We start from the raw sequence: 24,367 nt of genomic DNA, 5'->3' as shown, positions 1-24,367 counted from the left end.
GGAGATGGGATGAGTGAGTGAATGAGAGTCAGGTGTATGTGATCAGCATGACTGCGACGAGATCCGTGTGGGCGTGGCAGGGGGATTCCTGACATAACCGATGTTGAGTGGCAAATTTGCCCCCCCCTTGGGCTCGAGATATTAGGGTTCGGCGACATAAAAAATCGACAAAACCGATAAAAAAAATGCTAAGACAAAGCAAGAATTTGGCGGTTTCACTTCAAAAACGTCGACTTAATAGGGTTGGTGAGTTAACCGAGGTCGAGATAAGTGGGTTCGACTGTATATAGATATAGATATAGAGATAGATAGAAAAACATTATATACACATACAGTACATGAATGTGAAATGCTGGGCAGAATGTACAGTAGGGATATAAAGATACATATAGATAAAAATAGTGCAGATGTAATGAGGAGTAAAAAAAATATATACTATGTTATATGTACATGTATTTTAAAGTGGTTATATACAGTGTTTTGTTTTGTTTTGTTTTTTTAAATCCGCCATGATGCACAAATTCGTCAATTAAAACCGTCCGTGTGGAAACAAAAGTTCCATTTAGAGTCCTGATGATTTACATAAATTTAAACTTTAGCTACTTTAAAACATTTATTTAAGAAGACAAGAATATGTTGTCTTCCATGCTTTATGTTGAGTATGGTTTCTCTAATAATAAACATATTTTTTGATAAAGCATCCATATTTTTCATGGCCATGTTGATTAGAGTATTAAAAATGTGAAAATAATTAATTTAAGGTAAACACTTTTTTATTATACTGATTGAATTGAGTAATTAAATGAAATTCTTTAAATACAATTTTAAAAATGGAAACATTTAATTCAATAGTTTACATTTGTTAGATAAAAAAACTGGATGTATGGATGGATGCAGGAATGGATGGAGAAATGGATGGATGGATAGATGAATAGAAAGAACCTGTATTTACATTGATTAGACTCACGCAAAACAAATATTATTTATGGTACAGAGTGAGAGTGAGTAGCCACAGTGACACTGCGCTGACTCAATTTTTTTTTTTTTTTTTTATAGCTATGCACAGTTGTGTATGTTTTCACAGTTAATAATAATATTTAAAAAAAAGTAGCTTAAGTGAGAGGCGGACACTAAACAACTAGCATTCCTGAGGGAACTCAGATTTTTAATTATGTTCTGAATGTAAAAAGAATTGCATTCGATACATACATACAAAACCGAAAGCCCTGTCCCAAAAAACTGTGTCTACCGTTACACCCCTACTAAATTTCATATCACAAATTCAATCAATTACATCTGGACTGTGGCAAATTGGATCCAACTTTATCATACAACAAGACAATGACCCAAATCTTATGTCTTCTCTGTAAGTATTATTTAGAGAGCAATCAGTCAACTGTAGTCTTATTTATCTTCGAATGACCTGACCAGTCACTGCACCTAAATCCTTTTGAACTGCTCTGAGATGAACTGATCAGGGTCAAAAAGAAATCTCCAACTAGTGAAGAACACCTTTGGCAGCTTTTTACAAGAGGAATTGCAGAGTATTTTTGAGAAACAAACTGTCGGCTTCCAAGAGTGTGTAAACTTGTTATTCATGGAAATGAAGCTTTACTTTAAATGAAAATAAGGTTTTATATATGAAACACTGTTAGATATATTTTCCCTTCCCCAACTTTTCCTTTTTTTATTATACTGATAGATGCACGCACAAAAAACTCATCATTCAGAAAGAAACTTCGTTGAGAATGCCAGGAGACGGAATGGTGACATTTTCACCACTGATCAGGCTTTCAGTATTTTAAATATCGCAACCGCAGTCAGGTTTAAATCTACTTAGCTTGACATTTTCTACATGAGGTTAGACATTACAGTTCTGAAAGAAACTGAGCTAAAGCTGGAGATTTAAATGTGAAAACATTTGAAACAGTCAAGAACAATCAAAATGTAATTCCTGTTAAAGAATGGAAAGTTCATTTCATCCAATTTCAGTTACAATAAATATTTTGGAATATCCACAAACTAAATTTTAATGTCCAAAAAAAGTTAATTCCTATAATCAAGTACATTAGAGCATATATATATATATATATATATATATATATATATATATATATATATATATATATATATATATATATATATATATATAGTACAGACCAAAAGTTTGGACACACCTTCTCATTCAAAGAGTTTTCTTTATTTTTATGACTATGGAAATATGTCATATTGTAGGTTCTTCAAAGTAGCCACCTTTTGCTTAGATTACTGCTTTGCACACTCTTGGCATTCTCTTGATGCCTACTTTGAAGAACCTACAATATGACATATTTTCAGTTAACTTTTTTGTTATGTATATAATTTCACATGTAATTCATAGTTTTGATGCCTTCAGTGTGACCCTACAATTTTCATAGTCATGAAAATAAAGAAAACTCTTTGAATGAGCAGGTGTGTCCAAACTTTTGGTCTGTACTGTATGTATATATATATATATATATATATATATATATATATATATATATATATATATATATATATATATATATATATATATACATTTATATATATATATATATATATATATATATATATATATATATATATATATATATATATATATATATATATATATATATATATATATATATATGTATACAGTACAGACCAAAAGTTTATATAAAAAAAGAGTGTTGTCCAGAACTGATTAGAATTTTAAAACCTCCAAATAAACACTGGAATAAACAAAACAGCATGTAATAGCCTGGTTCTGACTCACTGGCTGTGTTGTTGATAATGCTAATAAGCTTTAATTACATTTCAATTGAGCTAGGTCTCCAGGAGCCCTCCGTTTTTTTCAAGCCGCTGCCAAATAATTACATTAAATGAATGAGTGCATAAATGTGATTTAAAAAAAAAAAAAACAGCCCTCCAACAGCCTGAAGGTGAAATGACTCAATTGAAAGAAACTCCCTTTAATCAGGGCTGCAGTGTACAGCATGTAGGTGTGGACGCATGTTTAGAAAGCACACGTCTCTTCACTATCCTAGGATTGGCTGCGTAATGGAAAGCAGCATGGAATTCCCTAATTAAACCAAATTCCCTTCAATCTGCTCCATGCATGAGTCCAAGGCAGAGGGGCTCGAATCATGTGGTAATGTCAATGTTCTAAGAGGATCCTCGACATCAAACTGCATGCTTTCTTTGGCAGCTGACCCGAGGGAAAGGCGTCTGGCTCCGAGATCCCGGCAGGGGAGAACACATACACTCACTTTTAGACTCTCTAGCACACTGAGATCTTTCTTGCAGAGATACGCTCATTATCTTCTCCAGGGTCAGAATAACAGGCTCTATCATTCGACTAGGAGCCTCTAATCATCCCAACCACTGCTTCTTGTCGCTCCTATAGAACACAAAGCAATGGAAAGCTAAAAAAGATGCTTCTAAAACAGGTAAAGAACACAATACCTTGAAGAAAAAGAAAAAAAACAGGAACGGCAAAGTGCCTGATGTGCCATAAGGGCCTGAATAATTATGAATCAGCAGCATACTTAATAACGTTTACATGATTGTTACAATTATCTTTTAGGTCAATACATAAAGCAGAAGCCAATCACATGTACATGGCTTTGGATCAGAAGGGTTTGGATCAGCATGGGTCAGTTGGGGCGATTGGATCAGCATGGGTTCGGATCATTCAGCCGGAAGCCTCTGATGATCACAAGCACCACTTTCTAGCCACTCCTCTAGAATAAAAAGCAAAGGAAGGCTGGGAAAGATTATTTCCAAGATGAAAAAACAGGAATGGAATGGAAAAATGTTATAAAACAACAGCATTTACATTGTTTTCAGTACATTTTTAACAGATGCTGCAGAAGGGAAAAGGGGTAGCTCAGGGGTTAAGATGTTAAGATGATCAGGGATCAGAAAGTTGTGAGTTCAAATCTCAGCACCAATAAGATGCCACTGCTGGGCCCTTAAACAAGGCTCTTAACCCTCGACTGCCCAGTTGTATGAACAAGATAATTGTAAGGTGATCTGGATGAGGGCGTCTGACAAATGCCATAGGTGAATACTCTCAAGGTGTATGGGTTTGGAACAGTAATTCTTTTCCAGTTGGGAGACTCAAACGTCAGTTTTTTCCTAACAAAATAATCTTAACCTCCTTCGAAAGTGTAGCTATATTTGGTCATTAAATAAAAACATACTTGATACATGTGTGGCACTGTGACTCAAGCAGCAGTGCCTTATGATCATAAATCTCAATATTAACTCTAAACCTTAGTGATAGATAGAAAGAAGTGTAGTTCATTTTGCAAAGATGTTGGTCTCCTGATCAAAGGGTGATGATCTTACAATCCAAGCACTTCCAAGGTTTTACTCCAGGGTCCTTGAACAAGGCTCTTAACCCTTAACTGCTTCTTGTATAAATGATTTAATTGTAAGTCGTTCTGGATAAGGGGGTCTGCCATATGCTATAAATGTGCTATGAAATGAACACCAGCTCTCTCTCTCTCTCTTCTGTAAAGTGACAACATTTAAAATTAGGAAGTGTATACAATTCAATGAAGCAGAAGACTAAATAACATGAAACAGAAACAAGAACCTGAACATAACCAACCATCATCGAGAACCATGTGACAGCCATTATTGGGAATGTAGGCCCCTGTCTATAATCTTGACCAAGAAATTATAAACATATGGCAGAATTTGAACTAAAGATCCTCCAATCAGAAGATCAGTCCAATGTCCCAAACACTGAGCTACTACTTCTTCTCACCAGTCTCTCTTTATTCGTTCTATTCAAGTTAAGATAATCCTCTCAGAAATGCAGCTTGTCATGTTGCCAAGTAACAGAAAAGTGTAAACTATTGTCCTATAAATGTTGTGTCGAAAATAGAAACTTATTGACTGTAACAAATCTCTAACACTGGAGACTCCTTTTCAACATGTTCAATAAGCATCTTCTCAACATGTTCAATAAGCATCTTCTCAACATGTTCAATAAGCATCTTCTCAAAGAAAAGCCAGAATCATAAACTTTATATTTGTAGATTAATTTAATTTCTTTTGTGCCATACACGTCCCTGTATCAGGATATTTTGTTATAGAAATAATATAATTTAGAATTGCAGTTGAAAGAAGTTAACTAATATTTACTGACCAATCAGAATAGAGAATTTCCCTTATTTTTGTTTCTTTGATGAGATATTTGGTGAAACACGGATCTCACGATGATTGTGTAATAAATGTTATTAAGAGAGAGCGATGGCATTTAAAAATGTACTATTGTTTTTTTCGTTCGGTCCAGACCAGCTAGCTCTGACTCTCTCTCTCTCTCTCTCTCTCACACACACACACACACACACACACACACACACACACACACACACACACACACACACACACACACACACACACACACACACACACACACACCACTTCTGTTATCTCTTTTACTCAGCCCTCTTACTATACTCAAAAACCTTGGCTTGGCATCTCACAAGCTATCCATCACTTCCTCACACACACACACACACACACACACACACACACACACACACACACACACACACACACACACACACACACACTAAGCTGTTCTTTGGTTTCGAAAATTCCTGTTTATAAACTACAGTTTCTCATTTTCAATGTCTGTTCTGTGACAAAGAGAGAGACAGGCTAATCCAGGCAGAAAAAAGAGAGAGAGAAACAGAGAGTGGGACTAATACACCACACAAACAGTGTGTCAGGATGTTTAGGTCTCAGCTGTGGTACGTCTCACACGTCCCCTTGTGCCCCCAAACACTCAGCTCTGTATGTCTGATGAAATAAACATCTCCTGCTACTGGATTAAGTCTTCGTACCTAACACACATGTTAGAAATGTATTTATAGAAATGTTCAAATGTGCTAAGAACCTGGTATTCTTATAGAGAGGAACAAAGAACACATTACTGGTTTTCTTTTTTTTTTTTCTGTAAAACGACAAATAAGAGAATTACCACAGTGAATGCATTTATAAAAAAAAAAAAAAAACGAACAAAAAAAACAACATTTTCCCTTGTTGCATATGTTTATACGTGCTTTACGGGGGTCCTGTGTAAATCTGTATCTTCATGGTAATTGTTATAACATTTTTATTTAACATTTAGAAATTAATTTAATTTTTAATGGTAGATATAATGCTTTAAAAAAACCCTCTCATTTCTACCGCTACTATTTAAACTATTTAAACCTCGAATCCCAAAAAGGTTGGGACGCTTTATTAAATGTCCATAAAAACAGAATGCAATGATTTACTAAATATCAGAAACACATATTTTACCTACAATAGAATATAGAAAATATAGCAAATGTATAAATTGAGGAAACTATTTTATTGAAAAAATAAGTTAATTCTGAAATGAATGGCTGTACCACATCTCACAAAAGTTGTGAGTGGGGCAACAAATGGCTGGAAAAGCTGAAGAAACATTTCCTCATTTTTAACTTTTGAGTTTTATTGTTAATAAAAAATGATACGATTTGCAAATCACTGCATTTTATTTTATGCACATTTTGCCCAGACTTTTTTTTTTTGAATTGTGCTTGCAGTAGTAATAGTTTAGTAGTAGTAGGACTTCTGTTAAGAAAGTTGTGTGTTCAAATCCCAACAACACCAAGCTGCCACAGTAGGGCTCTTGAGCAAGGCCCTTAACCCTCAACTGCTCAGTTGTAAGTCTTTCTACATTTCTACATAAATGTAGCACAAAGATCAGTAAAACATTGTAATGATGAGGCTCAAGTTTAAATGCTGGGAAATCCTGATTCAATGTAAACAGATTTTTTATTTCAGAAAGTGTTCATATTGAGTAAGATCTAAGCAAAAGAGAATAATCAGGAATTAAAGAAAAGAAGGAAATATCACAGTTTGTGATATTTAGTTTGTGATAAAGAGTGTTTTTTTCAGGCCAGCATACTTTCACTGGGACATTCAGGAAAAAAGACCGTACTCTTATCCAAAAATCTTTCACCGCTTGTTCTTTCTTTTCATCTCTTTAAAAACGGACTGACAAATACAACTTATCTCTTTGGAATACAAGATTCCGTTATCCTCCATAGATCCAGATCGGATTATCTCAAATACCCCATATCTACTGATAGCTTAAACCAGCGTCTTTCAAGCTAAGCTGTGACAAAAGTTGTAAAACTACAGATACACGGTTTAGAAGTGTGTCGCTGTATCAATGCTTCATCAAACAATTTTTTAAGTCCTGGCAGGTACACAGGTTGGTTGGCAGATAATATAAATTAAGGATGTATGGGATTATCAGCATTACCCAACACAGCACTCAAACAGCGATACTTCAATATACGAAACATGAATTTATTATTCAAACATGAATTTAAATGTCATTTATTGGAAAAATTATTTATCAAATATATAATGGAAATCACATGCAAAAGGAAAACAAAATGACGAATAAATATTATAAAATATATAATGAAAGTAGTGTTTCCCTGGAGTTGTGTCAGTGGTGTTACAGTTTAACTATTTTAAATAAAAATCACACCGATGACATCTCTTGACTTCCTGCTTTTTTTTCCTATTTTTCTCTACTACTATTTCCTGAAGATCTATGAAGAATGGCCCATGGTAAGTCCACTCCCTTTTTAGTTATCAGAAATTTTTCAGTTCATGAGTTCATATGAATCTTTTATTTGAAGTCACTGCTATGAACTACTTTATTGTCAGTGAATTGTAAATGAGTACAAATGGATTAAACTGCCTAATTTAGCAAATATACCATGACAACATGTGGTTAAAAACCTTGCAGCAGCCATTTTGTAAAATGCATTTTTCATGAAAATTGTCACTGGTGTTACTGTCAATGATTTTATCTTCCTCATGGACAACACCAGAGAAGATCAGTAACACCAGTGAATCCCATTTTATATAAACTTAATCATTAGTATTTTCATTTAGTTCTTTTGCATATAATAGCACTAAGATTTTATAATTCTTGACTTTTGTTTATTATTGTAAATCCTCTTTTGTTTAGGAAACGCTAAACTGAGTGCATTGAGTGTCATCAAACAGCATCACAGTGGGCAGTGGTGTGTTGTGGGATATGATGATGATCCCTACCCTGGCATCATCCTACAGGTGGAGGAAAGCAATGTAAAAGTCAATGCATGCACCGCATCAGTACATACGTTTTTCTGATCAAGCTCCAGAGATGATGTTAACTGGTACAGTAATGACCAGATCATATGCCTGATTCCAGAGAGGCACTGAATAAGCGTTTATTTCAAATTGATGCGGTTCTGAAACTTCATTATGAGACAGTTGGGAAAGTAAAATATGGTACCATGAAATGTAAAATGTTCGTAGTTCGAAGTTTACACCTCTTAGTCATAATCTAGTATAATAGCATAACATAAAATAGTAGCAGACAATTGCAGTTTAGATGATGTACGTTGTTGTACATTTTAGTTGCTTTAGTTCAAATATTTTGAAAATGCTGTTGTTGTTTTTTTTGTTTGTTTTTTACTAACTGCTTTCACTAGTTGCCAAATGTGTACCAAATGTGCAATTTAGTACTTATTAATTATAGTTGAAGTATAAGGGATTTTGTTCTTATGAATGTCATGGTGATTCATTGTGTCACTGGTGTTGCTGTTTTTTCTTTTTGTCACATTCAATAAAATGTGTCACATGTGACATTATTATAATTCTACATCCATTGAATAATGAGGGGGAAAAAAAGAAATAATTTCTAGCTAAATTCAGCTAACAATCTATCTTAGCTTTCTCACTTTACGAGATACATTGCTTTATTGGGTCTGGTTTTTGAATCATTGTTAGATGTAAATGTGTCAAAAATGAAAACAATCTTTTGGTCTGCATATGTTAATAAATGCCAGTCTTTTGTAAAATAATTACCAGGCACCTGTGTGGTACAGCTGATTTGCATATGACGGCACTTTTTTGTTGTTTATAACAAGTAGCTATGAACTAACTGGATTTTATAAATAAAATATAAAATAGATTTTAATCTAACAGACTTTAATGGGGATCCCTGAGCTTATGATGTGGTGTGTCTGGTGTTAAGTGTTTTGTAAAGAAACAGGAAGTTTTTAGTGCATCTGGCTGAATCAGTAGCTGAAAAACAGCAGGTAGGAGGGAATTTTGGGAAATAAATTAATAAATATATGTTAGTATTTACATATAAAAACTTACAAATGGCAGCATTTAATAAAAAGCAAAGTCTAGCAATAACCTGTTGTTACGATGATCAATTGAGATTAAATTCAATAAATGGTATAAAAATTATAATCAGACATTGGTCTTAATTCCATAGTAAGATCAAACACACTCCTCTCCTGTTCCAGCTGCATGACTGAACCGCTTCCTCTTTTCGAACACTCCATTTCTGTCTTCATTAATTCTCATCCAGGCCCAAGGACCCGACTGGAGATTAATGGAGAGGAATCAAAGCTTTTCAGATGATTGCTGCGCAATGTCTGAACTCGGAGCCAAATGAGATGATCATATTTTACTGTTCTCAATTCAGCTAGTCGCTTTACACAGCTCAGATTATTTGTCGTGTGCCTGAAACACTCACATTAAACGCTTTTCTCATTTCTCATTGCTGCCTCGAGAGCTAAATTTTCGCCTATTAGCATGTGAATATTTGCTGCCGTGATCAGTCAGCCAAAATCATAATGATGCATGAGATAATTGTGTCTCAGAGCTGACTGGTTGATAAGTCCCATAATTAATTACCATGTACTGCATTACAGATCAAGGGGAATGGATGATAATTGCTAATTTCAAGTCTCATAAATGCGAATGCGCTTGGTCTTATGGTATGTGTGTGGTACTGAAGATTTTGAGACTTGGATGGATGGATGGATGGATGGATGGATGGATGGATGGATGGATGGATGGATGGATGGATAGATAGATAGATAGATAGATAGATAGATAGATAGATAGATAGATAGATAGATAGATAGATAGATAGATAGATAGATAGATAGATAGATAGATAGTCAAGTTTATTTCTATAGCACTTTTCACAACAGACATTGTCTCAAAGCAGCTTTACAGCTTTCGGATGCTCCCATTAGGGGTCGCCACAGCGGATCATCCGTCTCCATACCATCTGCCTCTTTCACACCAACTACCTGCATGTCTTCCCTCACCACATCCATGAACCTCCTTCTTGGCCTTCCTCTCTTCCTTCTACCTGGTGGCTCCATTCTCAGCATTCTTCTACCAATATAATTCATGTCCCTCCTCTGCACATGTCCAAACCATCTCAATCTCGCCTCCCTCACCTTGTCACCAAAACATCCTACATGCGCTGTCCCTCTAATAAACTCATTTCTAATCCTGTCCATCCTCGTCACTCCCAACGAAAACCTTAACATCTTCAGCTCTGCTACCTCCAGCTCCATCTCATGTCTTTTACTCAATGTCACTGTCTCTAATCCATACAACATCGCAGGTCTCACCACAGTCCTATAAACTTTCCCTTTCATTCTTGCAGATACCCTACTATCACAAATCACTCCTGTCACTCTTCTCCACCCACTCCACCCTGCCTGCACTCTTTTCTTTACTTCTCTAACACACTCTCCATTACTTTGCACTGTTGACCTCAGGTACCTGAACTCCTCCACCTTCTCCACCTCTTCTCCCTGCAACCGCATCACTCCACTGCCCTCCTTCTCATTCACACACGTCTTACTCCTACTGACTTTCATTCCCCTTCTCTCCAGCACGTACCTCCACCTCTCCAGGCTCTTCTCAACCTGCTCTCTACTCTCACCACAAATCACAATAGAAAATATATATATATATATATATATATATATATATATATATATATATATATATATATATATATATATATATATATATATATATATATATGCACTCTATTATGCAAGATGAGTCAATACATCATGGGGTCTTTTGCACAGTGTATGATGCATTTGCACATGTATATTATCTGGCTGATTCTTTGTACACTAACAAAATAAAATTATTATTTTCTATTATATATTATTATATTTATTATCATTATATTATAAACCGAACTAGCCAAATTTCTAAACAACCCACTTTCTGCATGGATGATTAGATGGATAGATGGATGGATGGCAGAATGAACCAAAATAAATAAAAAGATGCAGTTGTTGCAGCCCTTGATGTGCACAGTAGGGGTTTACTCTTCCCTATAGGAGGTGGAATGATTTGGAGCATGGGGAGGATTTACACTTGCACCATGCAGCTAAACAATCACACTGGAGAGCCAGAACAAAACAGTGAAGGCAAAGACCTGCCATCTATCAGTCTGCTTTCATCAGAACTTCATTCTGTCCTCTTGAATTCACTGTAAGAACAATAATAAAGACTTTTTTTAAAGGTATGAAAACCTTGTTGATACAATATTTAGTTGGGCATTTACACTAAATGGACAATGGTTTAACACTTGACCATAAGATTTGTATGTGCTTTTTGAACATTTCATTTTACATTTTTGCAGTTTTCTACTGTAAAAGAATGTAAAAATACAGAGTAAAAGTACTAAAATTCCTTAGCTTGATAATAGCTCCATTCGTTAGCTTGATTATATATGGCTAAACAAGAATATTAAAGTCCACAGAGGAAGTCTGTAAAAGAAATGGCTTGTTTTTAGTTTTCTAGAAATGTATGATGATGATGTAAAAACAGTCTTCAAATTTGCATATGTTTACTCATGAATGTGTGTAGAAATTGGATAAGTAGATCATATCATACATCAAAATGTAACTTTTGAGGTACTATAGCTATGTGATGTTTGTTTCATTGGATATTTATTTTACTGAAGGGGTTCTACCTCAATTGTAGGTTCTATAAGCAACCCAACAATGTTTCAACATACGTACAAACAATTAAACAAACAAACAAATAAAACAATAAAAAATCATTGCACGCTTTTCTGCAGAATGTAACCGTGTTAAATAAAAAATACATACCCATACTTATCGTCTTTGAATTTGTTATAATTGTAATGGGTATAAAAGACATTGTATTGGTTTTAATGAAAATTGTAATGGTCCGTTCTGAAACCTATTGGTAATTTATTGCCTTTTAATGATGGAATGTTGTCTAGTGGATGCCACTAAGGACCAATAGAATTTCTTTGTTAACTAGATCACATGTTGGTATCTACTGGACAGCAATCAGGTCGATTAGGATGTCATTAAATATCTAGATTCCAATAAGTTTTAATATTAAGTTTTTTTTTTGGATTATTAACAATGAATAATGTACACAATCACTGCATAAAAAAAAAAAAATCACAATAGTTTCGGTGTTTGTAATGATGGTTTGTACTGGTTGTGGACACCCTCAAAATTTTAGTCAGGGTTTTTATTTATTTATTTATTTTCTCAGCAGGGAGAATCATGTTCCATAGATGAGCAGGACTGTAACCTAAATGTGAACTAAACACGACATTACATTGGCTCTAATCTGAACTAGCCCAAAATTCATAGCGGGGAAATGTGTAGAACCACATGAGACCACGGCATGACTACATTACCCAGACTTCCACATTCACTCTCATCAATCACCTCGTTTTCTCCCACACACAGGCTGCTATTAAGGTAACTCAGAGACCCTCATTTATCTTCCACTGGCCTCCAAACCACATAGAAACCAAACAGAGAACAAGTGATTATGATTGATGTGACGGAAAAGTTTGAATTCACAGACAGGAAGTGTTGTATTTAGAGGTCTGGATTTAAAGTCAGTGTGGTTTGTCCTCATTAGCAGTGAATCAGAACTGTGTTTATTTTTTTTTTTTACTTTTTGGAGCATTTATTCAGGGAATAGGAGACCTTGTTATTATGGTCACTAAGACAAAACCAATAAGCTCCTCTTTTTTCTTTTTTTTCCAGATCTATATGTGTTCTGTCTGTCTATCTCTCTTTATTTTTCTCTCTCTCTCAGGAGAATGTTAATCTACCCAGACCCTTGTCTTGGTGATAATGAGGTTTATATCAGCAGAACACACACTCATACACACAGCAAATGCTTGCGGTTTAACGGCTCGTGGGAATCAGGAGGCCATGCGTGATGTGGCCCACCATTTAATTTCACGCTCAGGATATCTCACAGAGAAAGAAAGAGAAAGAGAGAACAAGCAAGAGAGAGAGAGAGAGAGAGAGAGAGAGAGAGAGACATAGAGAGAGAGAGAGAGAGAGAACTCCATGAAGCAGATTGAGGTCAAGATCCTTGTCCATAGGTGTGGGTCAAAAAAGGTGCAATGAGCAATCCTCTATTTTGGACAGTGTGCAGAAAGAAAAAGGGAAAGTCAAAGAAAGAAAAGCGGTGATGGACTGTACAGAAGATTAATAAAGTGAGAAAAGGCTGAGTTATTGACAGGATAAAGTGTAAAAAAAAAAAAAAAAAAGCAAGAAAGGAAGAGCACAGAATATATGGAGGACAAAAAGAGAAACAAAAAAAAGATTTGAAATTAGAAGACGGACAAGCTGAGAAGCATTCAAAAAACAAAACCCAGTATAAATTAATAATACCAGTGGAACATAAGATGATAACAGTTACAAATATGCTGAAGAGAAAACATACATACTCTACAGAGAATTTGAATTAATTAATTTCAAGTTAATGAACCAAAACATTCTCCATTTTTCAGGGGAGAGAATGAGGATGTCAAAGCGGTGCATCTTTCAAGCAGGAAAATAAAACTGAACACTAGATTACTAGTATAAACATAACCGAGGGGACGGGACTTCAAGGGGTGTCATTTATTACGATTGACGTCAAAAAATCCTACACCTCAGACACTCGTTCTGGATTCACATGTTGATTCACATGTCACGTGATTCATCTGGTCTTTTATCATTTTTGAGAGACACAAACATGTTTCTTTTGTTTTTATGCAACAAAAAAAGGTCATTTAATGCTTTGAATATTTACTTTGAACAAACAAATATAAAAATGTACAGATGTTAAAATACATTTTCATTGAAAAGTCCTTGCTAAGGATGAATCTGGGCATCTGGACAGTTTATTTCTCAAGACTGCAATACTTTGCCATGCCTTTTGTAAAACTTGGCCTTTTAAGTGAGAGATTTTATTTCTAAACATGTGATCCAGTTCATCCCAGAGCAGTTCAAAAGGATTTAGGTGCAGTGAATGGGCAGGTCATTCCCTGATAATTAACATTCCATCTGACTGCTCTCTAAATACAGAGCTTTGACGTATGCTTTAGGCCATCGTCTTGTCTTTTTTTTGAATGTGGGTCCAATAGCTGCAGTCCAGAAGGTATTAAATGTTTTTGAACTATGCTGGTTCAGTATTTCTTTCACCTGGAATAATCTAAACCCCCAAAAAAACAAAATCATTAAGCCTCCACTTCCATGACTGTGGGCGCGAGACAGCCAGCTAACATCTTTCTTGTTCTTCATACATTCTTCTGTTAAATCCAAAATTTGTCCACAGAACTTTCAGTCATTACTGTCCAATTCTTGTGTTTTTTCGTAGCTAGTTTGTGATATTTAAACAAATGATACATGCATGTGTCTAAAAAAAAAAGGCACTGTCCATGAAAAATACTTTTCTATGTTTGCATGATGTTGAATAAAATGCAGTTCCTCTGCAAAAGTCACCTGATTCACCACCACTAGGATGGTGGATATATCATGATATATATAGTTCGAAGAAATATATATATTTTTTTCTGATTGAAAAAAAATATATATATCTGATCATTTTCTTCATATCCAATAAAAATCTTTTGTTAAAAAAAATTTTGGTATAACTGGTATGTTTTTTTATGTTTAATTTTGGTAATCAGTTCCCACAATGTGACCAAGGTCAATACAAATGCCTGATGCATGAACAAAATACATTCATTACAATATAATAAAAAGAAGAGTCCTTAATTTAACTGAGCTGATCCTCATACTGTTTTCGGAAACAGTCTCCAACTGGGAAAAACTCCCAACAACGTTCCTGGTACATTTTCCACACGTAGGACTCCTGTTCAGAACCAAGAGAAACAGTCAGAAAGCCATATTTTACAATGAATATTCCACAGCAACATGGATGCATGGAGGAGGATCTAAATAATGTATGTTTGCAAATCTAAGTTATTTCTATTGTTGGGCCTGGTTTGGTAGGACACTATATATAAAAGTATATATTTTTCTAATAGACTAACTCATTATAGCAAAACATAAAATGAAATAAATATTCAAAGACTCTTTAAAGTCATTATCAGTGATTACCTGCCCTGTGTGCTCCGTCACATCTTTATTGATGAGGTACTGCACAAAGAACCTGCAGGAAAATAATCACACAAATTATCTATTTTTTCTTGGATTTGGATTGTTAATCAGTTATTCGTTAGAGACATGACGCTCCTGAGCAAAGCCACCACATAAATAAAACATGTATTATTTCTAATATACTACAAGGAATTTGCAGTATTTCTAATGATCTTTTTCTATAATCACTTATAGAAATATATTTGATAACAGTACTATTACCAGCACTACAACTACTATTAATACTACAAAAATAATAATAATAATATATTACATTATATAGCATCAATGTTATATCAAACATAACCAATAGCATTGTTATTATTAGTAATATGATCATTATTATTAGTAGTAGAAGTAGTAGTAATAATGTTGTACTAATGCTTCTACTACTAGAACTAAAAACTGTATTACAAGTTCATCCTACTTATGAGTTCTACTTTTACAACCTATAATTATACTATAAATTCTGCCGATCATCATAACTACTCCTGCTGCTAATACTAATGCTTAGACAGCTTCTCCTGGACTTTATACACATGTGTCTTCTGAGACATTGCACACTACACACTTTATAAACAGTACATTACAATTACACACACTGTAAAATTTACAGAGAATTTCATTGTATGGTGTAACAGACTGTATCCTGTACATATGACAAAATCTCTATTCAAACCAATCACTCATTGATGACAATAATTGTAACATTTCTCAAACATTTACTAGTAACTATACTACTACAGTGGAACCCACTTATCTCGCCCTCGGTTAACTCGCCAACCATATTAAGTCTCCGCGATGCGGCTTTGGAAAGAAAAGAGCAGCCGTTGAGAGAGTGCAGGTGGGAAGATACGTACCGGGATACGCATGAGCGATAACAACGACCGCCGTGAACCAACATATACCAACAATAACGGACGGCGAGAGTGTGGAAGTTTAAATAGGAGCTGGTGATGATGATAAACGAGCACCATATGTGCACGATTGAAGCCAGGAGCTTCAGAGAAAGCGGCCGAGAAAGCACCTGACACGCTGAAGGGGGCACCAAAGGGGGCGTGGCAGGGGGATTCATGACAGATAAACATGTACTGTATGTATTTTTATAGCATGCCTTCATCAAACAAATCGCGGCAACGCTGTTGTGTAAAAAACCCTCCAAAAACACGTGCATGCACATTCTCATTTATTAACGCACATCATGTACATAAAGAAATTTCCAGCACCTTAATATATTTCCGCCATATTGATTTTCGTTTATCTCGATCATCGGTTATCTCGATGCTTTTTGGCGTCCCCCTTAGGACATCGACATAACCGGGTTCCACTGTACTAACATTGTACTATTGCAACTACTAATAATTGCAATTTTTTTTTTCGTTGTCTTACAAGTAGTTAGCCAGGTTGTGTTCATGTAGCGTGTGAGACTCAAAGCCATGAGGGACGGCATCAAAGTATTCGCTTCCAATGCCACATATAAAACATTTAGTCTGCAGGAAGACAAGAAACAAAATAACTCACAACATTTTCATGCTAAGAAGTCACACTAAAACAGCAATTTTATAGCTTTTTTTTTATCTAATCTTTTTCAATTAATTTCAAACCTCATATATTTAGTTGCTGTGGAGATGCTCATTGCATTTTTGCACACATTAAACTTTTTATGAAACTGTCACCATGAGCTAGAACATGTTCTCACCTCCATGTCCTCTTTCACCTGCTCCTGTTGATCTCTCAGCTCCCCAAACGCATCAATGATCAGACCTAGTCACAAGGTTACACCAGAAAACATTAAAAAAACGCCTGTACCGCTCAAAAAAAAAAAAAAAAAAAACAGCAGGCAACAAATACTACAAATTAAAGAATTTAAAATCCAATGAATCAACACCATTAATACCAATAATGGCCTTTATAAGCTTAAAGTTTTTTCCATGGTAATTTGTTAGTTAGCATTTACACAATTTATCGAAAAGCACTTTAAAAGATAAAATAAATTTTTTGCCACTTGTAAAATGTCCTTAATTATAAAAACTGAAGTATGCACTGTAATGATGTAGTATTGTAGTAAGTAAGTATTTAATAATGTGATTTATTTATATTTATATTTTTATTTTTATTTTTATTAGTGGCTGTTCCATGAGCTGTAGCTAGTGCTGTTTTTTATTAGTGGATTTTAGATGGTGAATCAGTAAACTCCAAAATAATCGACAATTATATTCTGGTCATTTTTGTTTAAGAGCAGAAATGGACATTAGATCCCAGACATTTGATCTTTATTTTAATCAAAAATGCTTGACTTCTAATTTGAAGGTTGTGAATTTAAATTCCAGCACCACCATGCTGCCACTGCTGGGCCCCTGAGCAAGGCCCCCCACCCTGAACTACTCAGCGAGATGAGATAAATAAAATAAACCTAAGTTTTTCTGCTCAGGGCGTCTACCAAATGCCATTATAAATCCACTTATGTTATGAACTTGTGTGTTGAAATAAAATAACCTTATGTGATATTCGCTAGCCGCTGCCTTTTATTTCTTTGAGCTGCTCCCGTTAGTGTTCACCACAGCATATTATCCGTCCTCTTTCAAATCAACCTACCTGCACGTCTTCCTTACCACATCTTAAAACCTTCTCCTTGGCCTTCCTCTTTTCCTCCTTCCTGGCAGCTGCATCCTCAGGTCTTTCTCCTACTTATATTCCCCATGTCCCTCCTCTGAACATGTTCAAAATATCTCAATCTAGCCTTCCTCACCTTGTCTCCAAAACGTCTTTACCTGCTCCCTACTCTCACCACAAATCACAAACATCATAGTTCATGGAGACTCCTATCTGTCCTCATCCGTCAACCTGTCCATTACCACTGCAAACAGAAAAGGGCTCAGAGCCAATCCTTGATGCAGTCCCACCTCCACTTTAAACCAGTTTGTCGTTCCTACTGCACACTTCATTGCTGTCACACTGTCCTCACACATGTCCTGCATCACCCTCACATACTTCTCTGACACACCAGACTTCCTTATACAATACCACAACTCTTTACTTCTCCCAATATTCTCAAAGCAAATAATGCGTCTTTGGTGCTCTTCCTCGACATGAAACCATACTGTTGCTCATAGATGGTCACTTCTTCTCTCAGCCTGGTTTCCACTACTCTTTCCCATAACTAAATGGTGTGACTGATAAATTTTATTCAACTGTAGTTACTGCAGGTCTGCACATCTCCCTTATTCTTAAAGATCAGTACCAGCACACTCCTTCTCCATTCCTCAGGCATCCTCTTACCTTCCAGAATTTTGTTAAACAAACTTGTTAAAAATTTCACTGCCATCTCTCCTAAACATTTCTATGCTTCTACTCATACTGTATGTTATCCTGTCCAACCTATGTTCACTCCTCTTAATAGCTGCTCTCACTTCCTCCGTACTAATCCTGCTTCACCATTTCCACATCATCTCTATATCTTATTTTACTCTTTCATCAGCTGCTCAAAAACTGCCTACACCTTCTCAACACGCTCTCCTCAATAATCAACACATTTCCATCTCCATCCTTTAGTGCTTGCAGCAAATCCTTCCCAGCTCGGTCCCTCTGCCTGGCCAATCTGTACAAATCTTTTTCTCCTTCCTTAGTGTCTAACTTCTCATACAGCTCCTCATATGCCTTTTCTTTTGCTTTCGCCACATCCTTATTCACCTACTATGGCATCTCCTTGTACTCCTGCCTACTTTTCTCATTACTCCGTCTATCCCAATTCAGTTTCGCCAACCTCTTTCTCTTTTCCTGCACTCCCTCATTCCACCACCACATCTCTTTGTCTTCCTAGCTGTGTCCCTTATCTCTCTGCAGTAGTTGCCCAATCATCCAGCACCTCTTCACCACCACAGAGTCCCTGTCTGACCACTGCAATTTTTGCTAAATCTACCACCATCTGCCTTTCCACATTCCTCTCCTTAAGGCCATACCTACCATCACCTCCTCATCACATCTGTTCCCTTCACCAATATGGCCATTAAAGTCTGCCCCAATCATCAATATTTTATTCCTAGGTACACTCTCCACCACTTCCTCCAACTCACACCAGAATTTTTCCATCTCCTCCATCTCACAACCCACTTGTGGAGCATAGGCACTGATGATATTTATCATTACCCCTTAAACTTCAAGCTTCACGTTCACCTTTAGAACCTCTCTTTTCAGCTCCACTACACCCTTACTGTACTCTTTATTCAGGATCACCCCTACACCATTTCACTTTCCATTCACACCATGGTAGAACAGTTTAAACCCCCTCCAATGTTCCTGGTCTTACTCCCTTTTAACTTGGTCTCCTAAACACACAACATATGTACCTTTTTCCTCTCCATCATATCAGCTACCTCTCTCCCTTTACTAGTCATGGTACCAACATGTAAAGTACCAACCAGAACCTCCACTCTCCTACACTTCTATTCCCTGCCGTCTCTGTAGACATCTTTCTAATGTCTTTCTCCTCCTTCGGCCAACAGTAGCCCAATTTCCACCGGTACCCTGTTGGCTAACAATACCTGTGGTCGTGTTTGGTAACACGGGCCTCAACCGAGCTGGTATAAAATTCTGGTTCATGATCCGCACATTTTATTTGGTACATGTTTTACGCTGGATGCCCTTCCTAACACAACCTTCCCCATTTTTTCTGGCTTAGAACTAGCACTAAGAGTGCACTGGCTTGTGCAACCCTAATGGCTGGGTTATGTAATATTCATTAGCCTGATCGTTCTTTTGTGCCCAATTAGCCATATATTTATGTTTACAGATTACTATTTGTGTGTGTGCAATTTGTAGTTGCTTATTTTTGCATTTGAAAAGTGTTGAACTGAAAAAAATTTATGTTGCCGCAATTGTACTAATTTTAGTGTATAATGAACATGGGATTGAGGAACCAGCTGTGGCACTGCAATTCTCACCTTGAATAATGGCCAAGAGGATAACAATGACAAAAAAGAAAAAGGTAATGTCGAAAACAACGCGATAGAACTCCGAGTCGTCTCCAGCCGGGTCTTCGATCTCATCACCGATTCCCCCACCAGCACGCACACCCACGTACATGTGGAACATATAACACTGAAAACACACAGACAGACACACTAAACCGTTAGCTAGATGCCAATGAGATCTTATACAGTAGCCTGATAATAATGCGCTGTGTTGTGAAGGCCACGGTAATCCTATGAACTTTCCTTTGACATTTCTTAAGATCCAGAAGAGATTAGTGTAATCTTATTATCTACACCTTTCTATCTAGACTCTAATTTATATTACAGAACATTTCTCTGTTACATTATACACTATATGGACAAAACTATTTTGACACTTGACCTTCAAACTATATGTGGTTCTTCCCCAAACTGACAGCACAAAGTTGAAGGTATACAATTATACATGACGTCTTTGGATGAAGAATAAAATTTTCCTCAAAACCAGCTCTATGAAGATATTATTTACATGGGTCTGAGTGGAAGCTCTTGAGTGGCCTGCAACCAAGCTCTGACCTCAACCTTACTGAAGACCTTTGGGATAAATTGGAATACTGACTGCACCCCAGGCTGACTTTACTAACACCATAATATGGATGAATAAGTAAAATCTCCACAAGCACACACCAAAATATAATTAAACATCTTCCCAAAAGATTGGAGGTTAGTATAACAGAAATTGGGGACTAAATGTGGAATGAGATGTTCAAAAAGCACATACCAATCTTATGGTCAGGTGTCCACAAACATTTGTCTATATAGCGTATATCAAATATTTATGTGTTTGTTCCATCGGTTCTTCTCTTTCCTTACATTCAGAACTATACACTACCAGAGGGAGAAACCAAACCCCAACATTTTCATGGACTTCACACGTCTGACACAGCTCAGCACCTTTTTGAACTACCGAGATCATAGCCCCAGAAATTCAAAATATAAAAATGTTTTTTTTTTTTCCCTTAGGCAATACATTTCATGGTCACTTACACTTATAACAGTAATCACACTCATGTGCAATATTTATGTGAACCCATTCAGGGTGCAATATGTAAACGTGTGCAATATATTTTTTCTATTTATTGCACTGTCTACACTTCCACAGTTTCCATACACTGCTTCCCACTTGCACATACCTGTATATAAGATGCAATTTTTTTTATATTATTTCGAATAAATATTGTGCATAAAACTTTATATATAAAATGTAAATATGAATGTAAATGGTTGTTCTTCCTCACACTTTTAGTTATTACACATATGGTAGTTTCTGTATTATTATTATTCCAATTGGTGGCATGGTATATGTAAGTTTGAGACATTAGAGACTTTTTTCACTTTAGAAACATTATTTGAGACTTCATTCATCATTTTCTGATCGACAGCTGGTTGTAATATTCCGCCTCCTTGGGAATATAACCATCTATCATAGAATTATTATTTTTTTTTTCAGTTTTTACTTAAAACAACATGTTTAAAGCTTGTGGTCTAAAAAGCATTATTAATTTATGCCACTAAAACATCAAAAACACAAACACCTAACAAAGCTGTGTATTACCTCTGTGGTAGGGGCTTTAAAGTAGATTTTCACACAGGTTACACTGTTTACCAATAAGAAATTATTGGAAAAACTCAGAGATAATGCAATGAGATATCTGATATCTTGCCTTTCCCTGTACCTCTATCAGTACATGTACATGTATCTTTACCCGTATCTGTACCTCTTTTAGTACTTCTAATGCTATCTGTACCCGTATCCATACTAGTATCATACCTGAACCTCTACTGAAACCAGGACCTGTAACTGTACCAGTTTAATATCTGTTCCTCTACCAGTACTTTTATCATTACCTGTACCTTTTCCAGTACCTGTATATGTATCACGTTTGTACCTCTACCAGTATCTGTACCAGTATTATCCCTAAACCTCTATGTCTACCTCTACAATTACTTGTACTACAACCTGTATCTGTACCGCTACCTGTATCTCTACCAGTATCATACCTGTACCCAGTGCTCGAATTAAGTCAAGTCTTATGAGGGGTCCCGAGTTGTTGTGTAATTCATATATTTTTTACTAAAATAATTTTGGGGACCCCTCAGGTTTATTTTTTACTTGTCATGGGGGTCCCAAATGCCTTATAAGATACCAGTACCTGTATTTTGCCTGTACCTTTAAGTATTTATTTTACCTAAATCTGTACCAGTATTGTACCTCTACCAGTACCTGTATTTTCTACCTGTATTTCATCAGCATTGTACCTGTATTTAAAGTCTGTGTCTAATATGCATTCACATTTCATTCCATTAAACATTAAAAACATAAACACCCAACAAACACAGACAGAAGAACAAGCTTTAATAGCTGTGTATTATCTCTGTATCAAGGGCTTTAAAGGAGATTCTCCCACAGACTGCACGGTTCACCTAGAAAGATATAAACAGTAGGAATGGGAGATATTGCAGTGAGATGTCTGATCATTTAAAACTCTGAAATATTGAATTCTACCTATACTGACAAATGATATAGATACTTTGGTAAACATTTCATTGCTGCAATTTAACAAACATTTGGGGGAAGAAAAGCTTCCTGTGTAGTTTTAAACCAATCGTCTGGGCTTTGTGTGAGTGTCTATGTGTGTGTGTGTGTGTGTGTGTGTGTGTGTGTGTGTGTGTTTTACCGTCAGCATGTCATCACACTTCATATCCAGGGATTGGCCATCTTCAGTTTTGTTGTAAAACTTTCGGAAGAAGTTAAAGGCCACGACGGTGTAGAGATACACCACCACAGCCAACAGTCCTACAGTCAGAATCAACTACAACACACATATATACAAACTTAATATCAAGCACATGCTATTTTACTCCGAACTACCTGCATACCTCACATACTGTATACCGTACATCAGGGGTCTTCAATCTTTTCCAGGAAGGGCCAGTGTGGGTGCATGTTTTCATTCCAATCAATCAATGGTCACACCTGATAGTCATTGAAAATAAAGATCATTAGATTTGAACAGGTAGAATTTGGTGTGGACTTGCTTGGTTGGAATAAAAACCTGCACCCACACTGGCCCTTCCTGGAAAAGATTGAAGACCCCTGCCGTACATTGTACAATATCATTGATTGATTATAATATTCAAATGTAAACAAGCTGCCTACTATTTATTCAAACAAGACTACTGACATTTTTATTCATTTAACATAAAATATTTTTGGCTACACCAAGTTGATAAAAAAATTTCTGACGCATGGAATTGGACCTGCTAATTCTTTATAGTTTAAATCTTTTACTTTCTGTCAAAACTTCTGTTCCTTATTTATGAAGCTTTTACAACCCAGCCAATAGGGTTGCACAAGCCAGTGCACTCTTAGTGCCGGTCTCAAGCTCAAAATGGGAAAGGGTTGTGTTAGGAAGGGCATCCAGCATAAAATGTGCCAAATCAAATATGCGGATCACGAATCAGAATTTAATACCGGATCAGTCGAGTTACCAACAACCGCCACAGGTATCGTTAGCCAATAGGGTACCAGTGGAAATTGGGCTACTGTTGGCCAAAGGAGGAGAAGGAGAGGAGGAAGATGTCTACAGAGATAGCAGGAAAAAACTGTAGGAGAGTGGAGGTTTGAGTGAGTACTTTAAATGTTGGTACTATGACTGGTAAAGGGAGAGAGGTAGCTGATATGATGGAGTGGAGAAATGTAGATACTGTATGTTATGTGTATAGGAGACCAAGTGGAAAGGGAGTAAGACCAGGAACATTGGAGGTGGGTTTAAATTGTCCTATCATGATGTGGATGGAAAGAGAAATGGTGTCTGAAGGAAGAGTACAGTAAGAGTGTAGTGGAGGTGAAGAGAGTTTCTGGTAGGGTGATGAACGTGAAGCTGAAAGTTGAAGGGGGAAAGATAAATGTCATCAGTGTTTATGCTCCACAAGTGGGTTGTGAGATGGAGGAGAGGGAAAAACTCTGGAGTGAATTAGATGAAGTGGTAGATGGTGTACCTAGGCATGAAAGATTGGTGA

The 24,367-nt window shown here is 36.2% G+C and overlaps 1 protein-coding gene and 1 long non-coding RNA gene across 3 annotated transcripts in view; one reads left to right on the top strand and one right to left on the bottom strand.

Annotated features, from left to right (window-relative positions):
• LOC310727961 overlaps nucleotides 1-24,367 on the top strand; it is a 222,422-nt gene that overhangs the window by 101,968 nt on the left and 96,087 nt on the right. The window lies entirely within an intron of this gene.
• Nucleotides 12,830-24,367, bottom strand: part of ryr2b (ryanodine receptor 2b (cardiac)) — a 97,285-nt gene continuing 85,747 nt past the window's right edge. For both annotated transcript variants that reach the window (XM_083544504.1, XM_083544505.1), the window contains exons 98-103: nucleotides 23,023-23,157; nucleotides 20,276-20,432; nucleotides 17,035-17,099; nucleotides 16,725-16,825; nucleotides 15,297-15,348; nucleotides 12,830-15,048 (exon numbers count right to left, since the gene is read on the bottom strand). In XM_083544504.1, coding sequence (XP_083400630.1) covers nucleotides 14,953-15,048; nucleotides 15,297-15,348; nucleotides 16,725-16,825; nucleotides 17,035-17,099; nucleotides 20,276-20,432; nucleotides 23,023-23,157 — 606 coding nt within the window. In that variant the 3' untranslated portion in view covers nucleotides 12,830-14,952. The remainder of the gene's footprint in view (nucleotides 15,049-15,296; nucleotides 15,349-16,724; nucleotides 16,826-17,034; nucleotides 17,100-20,275; nucleotides 20,433-23,022; nucleotides 23,158-24,367) is intronic.

Source organism: Silurus aristotelis (genome assembly GCF_946808225.1).
Source record: "Silurus aristotelis genome assembly, chromosome: 6".
NCBI classification, from domain to species: Eukaryota; Metazoa; Chordata; class Actinopteri; order Siluriformes; family Siluridae; genus Silurus; species Silurus aristotelis.
The sequence above is the reverse complement of the archived record's forward strand: the minus strand, read 5'-3'. Positions and strand labels throughout refer to the sequence as shown.